The 12,072-nt window shown below is 34.4% G+C and overlaps 1 protein-coding gene across 2 annotated transcripts; it reads right to left on the minus strand.

Moving 5' to 3' along the window:
* Positions 1-266: 266 nt before the first annotated feature.
* Positions 267-3,739, minus strand: LOC124914379 (CRS2-associated factor 1, mitochondrial). 2 transcript variants are annotated; one of them, XR_007096812.1, is made up of 6 exons: positions 3,099-3,739; positions 2,790-2,917; positions 2,255-2,480; positions 2,045-2,172; positions 920-1,118; positions 267-407 (listed from the first exon to the last, which is right to left on the minus strand). XR_007096812.1 is itself a non-coding variant. In XM_047454917.1 (5 exons), exons 1-5 carry the CDS (start codon positions 3,670-3,672, stop codon positions 981-983), a joined length of 1,194 nt encoding a protein of 397 aa, XP_047310873.1. In that variant the 5' UTR covers positions 3,673-3,739; the 3' UTR covers positions 756-980. The 2 variants fall into 2 exon arrangements, 1 of the variants encoding a protein (XP_047310873.1); XM_047454917.1 differs by lacking the exon at positions 267-407 and having other exon boundaries at positions 756-1,118.
* Between the last annotated feature and the right edge of the window lie 8,333 nt (positions 3,740-12,072).

Below are 12,072 nucleotides of genomic sequence, written 5' to 3' on the forward strand. Positions count from 1 at the left end.
AAGAATATTTTATTTTTTATATTAATATATTTTTAAGAATTTATTTAAAATTTTAAACATTAAATACATATTTTAAAATTATTATATTTTTTTATTAAATTTATTTTATTTATATTTTTATATGCACACGAGAATCCTTATAGACTTAATCTAATAAGTATCTACAAAACAATTTTAAGCGCTAAAAATTATTCAAGTATTTTTCCAATTGACTCAATACATTTTTCAGTGACTTAACTAGTAAAAAACTCTATATTCAAGCTAAACCATTTAAAATTATACACCCTAAGCTTCAACCTGAATGACATTGTCCAATCAAATCTGTAATTATTTCCTCTGAACTAACTTTGTGAATGAGTTACTATGTAAACAATGGGGTCCAAAAACTAGAAGCGATGAAGAGATACCTGAAAGAGATTCAAGAATGTGTTATTACAAAAAGTGGAATCTGGAACAAATAATCAACACATCCAAGAATGAGCTACTAATCAATAAATAGGATTGATATTACAAAAATGATGATTGGCTAATTGATATGATGAATAAAGGTTGAAGAAAAAATGCTTAGTTCGTTTCAATTCATGTGTCTTAAACAATTGTTCTTTTGTTATTTCAATAAAAATAAAAAAAGATTTAGGGTTTAGAAGTCTATCACCAACTGCATAACTACATTATAAGTTTAAGTAACTCAAAAGGCTCTCTAAAAATTAGGTCTACTTACTAATCTTCTTTCTAACTATTTCCCCCAGAAAAAGTATTTCAACTAAAACATCAGAGGATAATACTTAATTCACATTTCATGTTATCCTAGAGAATAAAACAGTCATAATGTGACCAGAAACACTAAATTAAAGAAAGCAATTGAACAAGGTAATATCTGTATATACCAAAACAACTATAAAGTTTTAGCATATCTTAACTTTTTCCCTAGACTGGAAATCACTCTTGTGTATACTGTAGCCAACATAAGATCTCAGCAGCTAACCAAGCATTGCTTCATCATTTGATTTTTCATTTTCCATCAAGAAGCAATCAAATTCGTTGGGCTTAGATTCCTTTCCTCTCCATACAACAATTTGCTCTTTATCAAATGTTACCAGTATACAAGGCACCAAATCCTGTATGAATAAATTTGAAACATGCTTAATTTGCAATCCAAGACCCTAAAACAGAATTGAGCCTATTTTACTTGAAGAACTTGTATACATGTCAGTGACATTTATTATGCATGATATAAAACAGTTGGATGCTTTTTGGAGCCATTTACAAACACCAGTTTTGAGAGTCATCAATAACAAATAGGATTTAATTGAAAACCATGGTCAGACTGCATGCATGCCTGAAATGTTTACGTGATCACATTTGAATCAATCTACCCAATGCCTTATTTGTTCAAGTGTTTATGTTTCTGAATCTACATAGTTGGAAAGAGTTTTTCAAAATATTTTGAAGGAAAATTTGTTACGATGAGATCTTTCAATTTGATTTAGGGAGGAAAATGATGTATGAGGATGATATCAGTTCTCAAGAGAACATTATTGAGAAAACTATCTTGAGCGCATAGAAATAAAAACAGTTAAATCCAAGCTCTAAAAAAATATACACAAACTCTATAGCAGCTTGAACTACGATAGGCAAAAGGGAGCTAGGCCCAATCATGCAAGTGAATCATCTGCTAAGAGCTTCAATTTAAAGCATTGTGTTAATACTTTCCCTCTTTTCATGTATGATATTTCTGATGTACTGACAAACTGTAATGGTTTGATTTTTTCCACATAAGATCAATGAAAAGAAATCATTTTTTTTCAAAAAAATAATAATTTGATTTTGTATCTATATACAGATCCATTTACAAAACAGTAGTTAGTTGTTCACTTGTTCTACATTTTATTTTAATATAAGAAGTTGTGTCATTATAACTTGGCAAACAAAATATCAAAAGAGCACAATCAGAATAAATGTCAAAGTCAAGCTTAGGAAGGAACTGCTACACAATAATAAATAGGATAAGAATGGATTAACAAAAACATACAAGTGAACTTACCCTTAGCTTGGATCCTATTTTCTTGTAGTCTTTCCTCTCAAGGCCTTTACAATCTATCCGAACTAGATCACTGACAAGAAAAGCATCACGAACCATTGGTACTAAACTACCATAGTAACCATTCTTAGCTGCAGTCATAAAGTGCGAGTAAGAAAAGCATAGTAATTAATCTTTCAAATCCAATAAGGAGTAAAAAGACAATTTACTCACCCAATTTTATTATTGCAGGAACGGAAAGACCTTTTTTCCTCATTTCATCAGTTTCCGCTATGCTTAAACCCTCAATAGTAGTCTTGATTAGCCTTGGATATACAGGCGCATGAGGTTTCCAGAGCATTAGTGGGATCACGGGCCTCTGTTTTGGAATATAATTCCTACCTCTATACAAGATGAGAAGACCACACTGCCTATGGATTATTTTTCCATTTGTTTTATCCTGATATATAAAAGAGATCACCTCTATAATCCTACAAGAATTTGTTAACAAATTCGATTGAACATGAAAAGCCTGTTTGGAAACTAAGTATTTTTCAAAATCATGATCACATTGGAAAATGTGAAAAGAAAATGAATGTGTTTGTTGTTTGATCGTTTTCAGTTAAAGGTTTATGCCAAATGTAGATTTTATTTTATTTTGATCAAGTTAACAAAACCCTATTCAAAACAGGCCAAATTCTCTATTCTAAGATGAAAAGCTTCTTATTGTGAATTATTCTTACGCATATACAAGGAAGGCCTCAAATACCTCGAGCTGATGGCAAATATTCTTCATGTCAACTGTGGGAACGCCCATACATTTAATCCGGACAGCCTCACCGTTCTTCCAGTTATTATGAATATCATTCAACATATTATGTGTCAAACCATCCCTTCCTGAGAACAAATGAACAATCCGAAGTGAAACACAGAGATAAGATAAGGAGTGAAATAAAGATAACACATTTTATTAATCCAAATTCAGAAATTTTGAATCATCTTCTGAATTCAGCTTGAGATGGGAACTAGTTTTTTTTTTCTTTTAACTAATTCAATTCGATAAGCAAAAGGGTCATACCCAGATTGACCTGTCGTTTTGTTTTCTGCCTCTGATAATGTTCTACCAGCACCCTCCTCTCAGCTTCAGACAATGGCTCGCCTTGAATTTTTTCTCTCATCAACTTCCTCTTCTCCTCCAAATTCGGATCATCCTTTCCGTCTTCTACAGACTCTACTTTCGGGTCCACTGCCGGCGCACAGACACCAGTCCAAGTCCTATCTAACCGGTTGGGTCCAAACGGAGAATATTTAGGTTCCCGCAATCCAATTGGTCTCACCTCCGATTTGCTTTCTGTATAACTGAACTGAAAATCAAACGGAAGATTGGAATGCCAAGGCGCCTTTCCATCACGATCAAGGGACGATGGAGGGCGATAAGGCGGTTTCTTCTTCTTTTGGTTAATTGGTTCAGCAGGGGAAGTGGGATTAGGGTTCTGATGGAGAGAAGGGGGAGACGTGAATGAGTATTTGCTACGAAGGATTGAAATAGATGAAGATGAACACGCATCAGTAGAGAATGAAATATCATACGACTGTCGAAAACATAACTGATGTAATTTCCGGCGATGAGTTCGGAGGAGTGGAAACAACATTTTGCAGCGCAATACTAGAGAGCAAAGAACACAATTAATAAATTTTCAGTGAAAACGGACAGTTAGTTAGGTTTAGGGTTTAGGAGAAGTGGATTAAATTATAGGGGATTCAAATCTGAAAGAAAATGAATGACACAATTTATTTTATTGCCAGAAAAATAAAAAAATATATTTTCAAATTTTCGGTCAATTTCTTATCTACCTATATATATTCAGATGAATAATGTTTAATCAATCTCAGATCATTTTTAGAGTTTAATGAAGCTACCAAGCTCTTATATTAAAGAATCAGAATTAAAAAAATAATTAAGAAACTTGCACTTGTGTTCTTGAGGACCGAGGCTTGTGAGCCTAGGACCGAGAGATCCAACCAAGGATACTTGGTCTGGACCAAGAAAATTGAGCTAGGACCAAGACCTAAGATCGATGTTCTTGAGTTAGGACCGAGACCTATGACCGATGTTCTTGTATTAGGACCGAGACCTAGGACTAATGTTTTTGAGCTAGGACCGAGAGATCCGACCAAGGATTCTCAACTAGGACCGAGAGGTCTAAGTATAGGACCGAGACTCCCGAGACCAGGGACTGAGAGGTCTAACCTTAAGACCGAGAGTACTGAGTCCGGGACCAATACTCCTAAGACCTAAGGCCGAGAGGCTTAACCTTGGGACCGAGCATCCCAAGCTTGGGACCAAGAGCTCCTGAGCCTCTAACCCAGGAACTTAGCCCAGAACCAGCCTTGGACCGAGAGGTTTATACACCTCGACCAAGAAACCTAGTCCCAGGCTAATCTAGGACCGATATGTTTTTCACTTAAACCGATGTTAGGATCGGGGACGCCCTTGGAGGACCGGGGTGTTTTCCGGTTTTCGGTAAGGGTGGCCGCTTACAACACACACACTTTGGTGATAGTCCGGTTAGAGACTATAACCGTTCTTAACACTACACAAACCGTTACAAACTTCTTGAACCGAGTTCAAGTGCGGAAGTAGTTTGTTTCGGCTTGAAGCAACACACAAGACTTTGGATGATATTTGTAAGTGATCGGCTAGAGAAGATAGATGGACCGGTTTGGTTAAGGATTATGTTTAGGTTGGTAATAGTTCGGTTTTTAGAGTGAGTAAGCTGGAAATAAAGAAAATAACACGAGACAAGATTTTTTATGGATGTTCGGAGCAAACCCTCCTACGTCACCCCTTCTTCTCAAATTATGAGAAGGATCTCCACTAACTCTTTAGAGTTACAACAACACTTCCGGTCGAGCCCAACTTCGCTACTCGCCGGTTACACCAAACTCACTCTTTGATGTAATACAACAACTCAACACAACAACACACAAAAAAGCTTCCGGTTTTAGGCAAACCGGTTTTTGGAATATATGACTTTATCTCTCTAACTTAATGATTTTCTTAAAAAGATGTGATTGATATTTTTTGCGTGATCACTGCATTAAATGAAGACGTCTCGTCTTCCTTTTATAGCTGAGAGGACACAACGGTCATATTTTCTCTCTCCTGGTAATGATCAAGAGACTTGCACGCCTTCCCTCTTGGACAGATCAATTTGGACACATGGCAGACATGCGCTTTAGCCGGTTTGCATGTTGGACACATGGCAGCTCTTAGTCGGCCGCCTGACAGCTACCTGCTGCCTGAAGATTGCTTCTGGATTTGGACAAGCATGCCTGACAGCTACCTGCTGCCTGGAGATTGCTTCTGGATTTGGACAAGCATGCCTGACAGCTACCTGCTGCCTGGAGATTGCGCAGACATGCGCTTTAGCCGGTTTGCATGTTGGACACATGGCAGCTCTTAGTCGGCCGCCTGACAGCTACCTGCTGCCTGAAGATTGCTTCTGGATTTGGACAAGCATGCCTGACAGCTACCTGCTGCCTGGAGATTGCTTCTGGATTTGGACAAGCATGCCTGACAGCTACCTGCTGCCTGGAGATTGCTTCTGGATTTGGATTACTCATTTAATAACCGGAGCTTGGCAGCATTTAATCAACCGGAACATTTATGACTGAGCGGCTGCAGTTAATCAACCGGAACATTTATGACTGAGCGGCTGCAGTTAATCAACCAGAACATTTATGACTGAGCGGCTGCAGTTAATCAACTGGAACATTTGAGCGGCTGCAGTTAATCAACCGAAACATTTATGACTGAGCGGCTGCAGTTAATCAACCGGAACATTTATGACTGAGCGGCTGCAGTTAATTGTCGGTTGACCAATCCGGTTTGACTGAACTTTACTGACCGGTTCCGGACTCCTTGACTGAACTCCGGTTGACCAACCGGCTGAGCGGCTGCAGTTAATTGTCGATTGACCAATCCGGTTTGACTGAACTTTACTGACCGGTTCCGGACTCCTTGACTGAACTCCGGTTGACCAACCGGCTGACTGAGCTTCTTGGAAGAACCGGTTGCTTTTACTACAAACCGAAGTCAAACAACCGAACGATATATATACTTCCAACCGAATGGATTTTTCTCAATTTCCCTGAAACAGCAAAACTTTAAATATTATTTGCAGCCAGTGGGATTTGATCCCTGGTCACCTGTTTGACAGGCAAAGGCGTTTACCACTACGCTACAACAGCTTCTTGTTATATTTAAACCAATTAATATACTTGATATGACTTAGCGGTTTAATATATTTATTTAAACTTAATTTATCTATTCATTAACCTTTCATAAGTTCTAACAATTATTTTCTATCAACCGATTAGATCAGTCAAGGACCGAGAGTCCTAAGCACCTCGATCGAGGAACTCCGGTATTTAGACCGAGAACTCTCGAGCCAAAACTGAGGGTCTCCGGACCCCGACCAACAAAAACGAACCCCGACCTTAGGACTTCGGTCCTAATGCCTGTTTGGTTCCACTTATAAAAATTCAAAAATATTTTTGAAATTTTGGGAATCCAAATTATTTTCTAAAATCCCAAAAAATTAAGAAATATATTTTAAATATTTTTGAGATATTTCTACAAAAATATTTCAATAAAAGCTCATTTTAATGTTTATTATTAAATCTTAATATCTTTAAAAATGACTGATATTCTTCAGGTGTTTCCACCCTAGTTATCATCTGCAACAGGTACCAGCATTTAAAAATTATTGTTTCAATATTTTAAATAACGCTAAACCTAAAAGCATGACTAGGACCGAAAGAATAATTGGTTAAAAACTCAAACGTTATACAACCGATTTTAAAAATTCAACTTTATAAGTAGAGATCATTTTAAAACGAGTACGAAAGACATAGCGCGAAAGTCTTTTCCCAAGTATCACCAAACTTCGAACCCAACAAAACTCTAGTACAAAGTATGTTTGTACACGTACACCTTTTTATTAATTTTTTTAAAATCAATTGGCGACTCTGTTTTCAAATAAACAATCTTTTCTTAAATTAATTATGTTTAATTAGTTTAAATCAAATTTTATAAAAAAAAATTAAATCGTCATTGGATTACAGCAAATCCCCGAATTATTAAAATTTGAATAAATTAATTATTTTTACATAATTAATTTTAAAGTTGATAGGTATTATCAAAATCTTTTAAAAATAATGTTTTATTTTAAAAAGATATTTAACACGTAAACCAATGTTGAAACCATCGAACCTCGAGCCACTTTGAGCCTACATGCCACGTGTCGACCAACACGCGCTGCTGCGGGATTCCCGGGGGTTACACATACAAAGTGATAAGAAATTTATTATGTAAAAATAATTAATATTTTGTTCAAATTTTAAATAATCTGAGAGGCTAAATAACAATTTAACCTAAACCCGGTTTGAATTAATTAAACAGAACTAATTTAAAAGATTATTTATTTAAAAATTAGAGCCGCCAAGAGATTTTATGAAAATCAATAAAATGATACGTGTATAAACGTATTTAGACCAAAGTTCCTGAAAAAGGGTGGTTCGTTGTCAGTTTATGCTTGGGAAAGGGCTTTCGCTCTACGTCCTCCATACCCGCCTAAGGACGGTTTTCAAAAATTCTTCTAAAATAAACAAAGTATAGCTTTTATAAATCCAATTATAACATTTTTTACTTTTAATCAATAGTCCATGGGTCCTAAGTAAGGATGAGTTTTAAATAATTGTACAAAATTATTTAAAGGGGATGTGTACCTTTTGCGTTGGTATTTAAATTTAACAAAACCTGAAAATATCAGAGGAGAATATTAGAATTTAAAAATAAATCCAAAACGAGACCTCATCAAAAATATTGGTTAATGAAATATCCCAAAATATAAAAAATTATCATTTTCTAACCTCTCGGGATTATTTGAAAATGGGTTCGAGTTCCAAAATTACAAAAATAATTTTGGATTTTGAAAAGTGGAACCAATCAGGTCTTAGGACTAGAGTCCTATGGTCTGGGTTCGGTTTGACCGATCTAGGCTCGGTCAAGACCAAAGTGGTCCGGACTAAGGCTCATTCGCATGAGTCAAGGGATCAAAGAGTTCGGTCCTAAATTCAGGCGACTTGGTCGTAGACTTAGGTGGCTCAGTCCTAGGTCAAGTTTACCGGTCTAGGGGCTCGATCCTAGGGTTAGGAAATTATTGGTCTTAGGTCTAGGGTTAAGGTTAGTTTTACCGATCATAGGTCTTAGAGGCTCGGTCATAATCATCGGTCCTTGGCTAGAGGTTCTTAGTCCTAGTCCACGGTTCTATGTTAAAGGCTCTCGGTCCTAGGTTAGAAATATCAGTCCTAGACTAAGGGGAGGACTCGGTCCTAAGTTAAAAATTTTAGTCGGGCTCCATGGTCCTAGGCTAAAACCATTGGTCGTAGGGCTTAGTTCTTCCTCAAGAACACCGGTCATAGTCCTCGGTCGGAGATGAAGAACACCGGTCTTGGGTTAGAAAATTCGGTCTTGGGATCCTCTATCCCAGGTCAATTTTCTCGTCCAGGCTCCTCGGTCACTAACTAGGTTCCTTGGTCGGACACCTCGAGCACCAACTAAGATCCTCGTCGGATGCATGATCGATGTGTTCTTGATTTGGTAAACTTTTAAAAGCTATTATCTTTTGATTGGGATCATGAAATCATTATCTGTAAACTACAATTAGTTCATATGATAATGAAGAACAAAAGCCCTAACATAAATCACGATTTCAAAATCTTTACAAAGATCAATTTCAAAACACCATTTCTAGGTCATATTTTGGGATTTTTCAAATTATGTCATTTCAAGGTCTGATTTTTATTCCATTAACTTTGAAATGATGAATATAGTTGAACTTAACCAAAACAATAACATCATTCAAACATTAAAATAGTATTTGAAGATTCAATCTTAATCCAATAATTTTCAAAAACACAATTTAATCATACATGATCAAATCGATGAAACGACTACTTAGAATTCATCCTAACATGTTAACAAGCATGAATAACATCTAATTGGATCAACAAATCAAGTTTAAAACCAAGAACACAACATTTTTAAAAAACCTGTTTTAGACTTAATTGTTAAAAATTTCAGTTTGATCAAACATGATCAAAACGTGATTACAGTTTCTTATGATTCATTCTAACATGTTAACAAACATGTATATAAACTAACTGGATCAAAAATTCAGATTAAAACCAAGAACACAAAGATTTTAAAATTTTAGTTTCAAACTCAAAATATTGAAATTCTTGATTTAGGTTGATTTGATTTGATCTTTTTCAACAAAAAGTTCATACATAATATAATATATATATATATAATGATTATAAACATAGAAATCACATAATAAAAGCTTAAATCAGATCAAACAAGAAAATTTGAAAATATCAAAATTTTCAATTAGAAACTGTAATTTAAGGCTTCTGGATTCATACCAACAATTGAAGAATACTCCTTGGATGTGTTGGAGGCTATCCAAAAGCCTGGATCAAAGTTGGGATCACTGGAGGAGGTTTTGACAAAAACCAGATTTGGCCAGAATCATCAAATCTTTCAGGGGATGCTGTTGTGTGATTGTTTGATATTCTTCGATGATTTGGTCTACAGACCATGGGAAAAAGTATTTATACTAGGGAAATGTCAGTTGAGGTGGAGAAAACCAGGTCGAAATTACCCTCCAACGAACTTATCCCTTAAGTTTTATTCAGCAGTTGGTCGCCCTATCCATCGCAGGATAAGGCTTTTGGATATGGGCATCTTATAGGCATCGATGATAGGAGTACGTGGCCGAAAAAATTAACGGATTTGATCGCCTGCGGAGGAATCTAGAGCTTCTGGAAGATCGCACGCCGACGAGTCGCGATTCCGACGAGGTCGCGAGATTAGCGAAGACGAAGAAGGAAACAACGTCGTTTCGAGTGACATAATGTTGGGTTCCATCAACGGTCAACTCGGTTGACTAACGGGGTTAGTCTATGTCGTTAGTTGGTCGGATGTGGCCGGTTACACGCTTGATCCATTATAGCGGGGGTCTAGCGCGTTGTGAGTTGTTTGATGAGATCTTGACACTCATCTGATGGTCCGGAATCCTGCTCCAAGGTTTTAACAAAAATCAAGCCACACAAGATTATCCAATTTTATTTTTATTTAAAAGATTTATTAAAATAAATTTTTAATTCTTTTTAAATTTATTTTTTCATCAAATATTTCACAAAAAATATTTATGGATTCTTAATAAAAATTATGATCATAATTTATTTATTTTTATATTTTTGAGAATTTTGGGGTATTTTATTTAATTGTTTCATGTCATAAAATAAACATAATTCATGATTAAATCACAATTAAATATTTTTAACCTCTTTTTAGTCTAGTTTGGGTAAAATAAATACAATATTTTATCGTCAGATTATTTTTAGAATTTTTTAACAATTTTCGTAATTGGGATTTAATTATCACAATAATTAACTCTTAATTAGAATTTAATTCCTTCCTTAAGTTATTTTTAATATAAAAATTCAAAATATTATTTTAATATTATTAAAAAGAATAATATTATTTAAAAATAGAGTAAATTAAATTTTTATTTTTAAGATAATCGTTCATAAACTTCTCACTATAACATTTGCAGTAGTTTTATAAATTTATACTTAGAATATTTTTCAAAATTTTCCATGTCATCAGTGCAAAAGTAGTTTCTAGGCTAATAAAAAATTTAATTGCATTAATATTTGCACTAATAAATAGTATGTATATTACGTGAACTAGTGCAGATAGAATGATATATATTTTAATTATTTTTCAACTCTCAAGTACAAACCTCATATATTAGTGTGCATTAATTTTTGTAAAAATCCATTTTGAAAATTATACTGCATTAGCGTTTGCACTAACCAATAGAATGTGTAGTAGTGTAGATCGAATGACATATATTATAATTATTTTTCTACTCTCGGGTACAAATCCTCTATATTAGTGTGCACTAACTTTTATAATAATCCATTTATAAAATTATATTACATTAGCATTTGCACTAACCAATAAGATGTGTATTGCGAGAATTAGTGCAGATAGAACGATATATATTGTAATTATTTTTCAACTCTCGGGTATAAATCTAATGTATTAGTGTGCACTATATTTTGCTCTAACCCAATTAGAAAATTATACTACATTAGTGTTTGTACTAACAAATAGGATTTGAATTGCGAAACTAGTGCAAATCGAATGACATATATTGCGAAAACTAATTTTTGCAATAACTCATTTAGAAAATTATATTGCATTAGCATTTGCACTAAGAAATAGGATGTGTATTACGAGAACTGCATATCTTCTTTTTCATTTTATATCATTCATCTATCACTTTCTTTTCCAAAACTTCATCTTTCATCAACACCTTTGAGAGGATCTTCATACATTGGTCACCAAAATTAAGAACATCAATACATTAGTTTTGCATTTCAAGTTAATGACCATTTCAAGGTAATTATGTCTACATTTATACTTTATATCTATAAACTCCATCACTTACTTTATTTATTCTTATCTTTCATTATATATATATATATATATATATATATATTCATTGACTTATGTTTATATTACTATTGCGTTTAAGAGACTATTACCTAAATTCGTATGGGAATACTGACGGATTTAAGTAATTTCATGAATGATCTAAGTGGTACAACTTTGAGCTCATACCAAGTGAATAATTTGCACTCTCAAATTCTGGTAATTTTATGCAACTTGGAGATGGTTTTTTCACCCTCATTTTTTGATTCAATTGAGCATCTTTTGATACATTATTATATGAAGAAAATAGAAGGTCATGTACAATACAGATGGATGTATCATTTCGATTACTATATTTTTCCCACAATATTTATAGAGTTGTAATATAATTTTCCAAATTTCTATTTAGGTTTCCAAAGAGTGTGAAGCAAAAAGTGATAAACAAAGTCAGAATAGAAGCGTCCATATGCAATTC

Source organism: Impatiens glandulifera, chromosome 9 (assembly GCF_907164915.1).
Source record: "Impatiens glandulifera chromosome 9, dImpGla2.1, whole genome shotgun sequence".
Taxonomy (NCBI): Eukaryota; Viridiplantae; Streptophyta; class Magnoliopsida; order Ericales; family Balsaminaceae; genus Impatiens; species Impatiens glandulifera.

Bases quoted from the DNA above. Each gene is read 5' to 3' on its own strand.
- LOC124914379 (XM_047454917.1), bottom strand. From the start codon at position 3,672: ATGTTGTTTCCACTCCTCCGAACTCATCGCCGGAAATTACATCAGTTA. The intron at 2,918-3,098 runs GTATGACCCTTT...ATTTGTTCTCAG, and splicing joins AAAACGACAGGTCAATCTGG to GAAGGGATGGTTTGACACAT. The intron at 2,481-2,789 runs GTATTTGAGGCC...TTTATATATCAG, and splicing joins ATATTTGCCATCAGCTCGAG to GATAAAACAAATGGAAAAAT.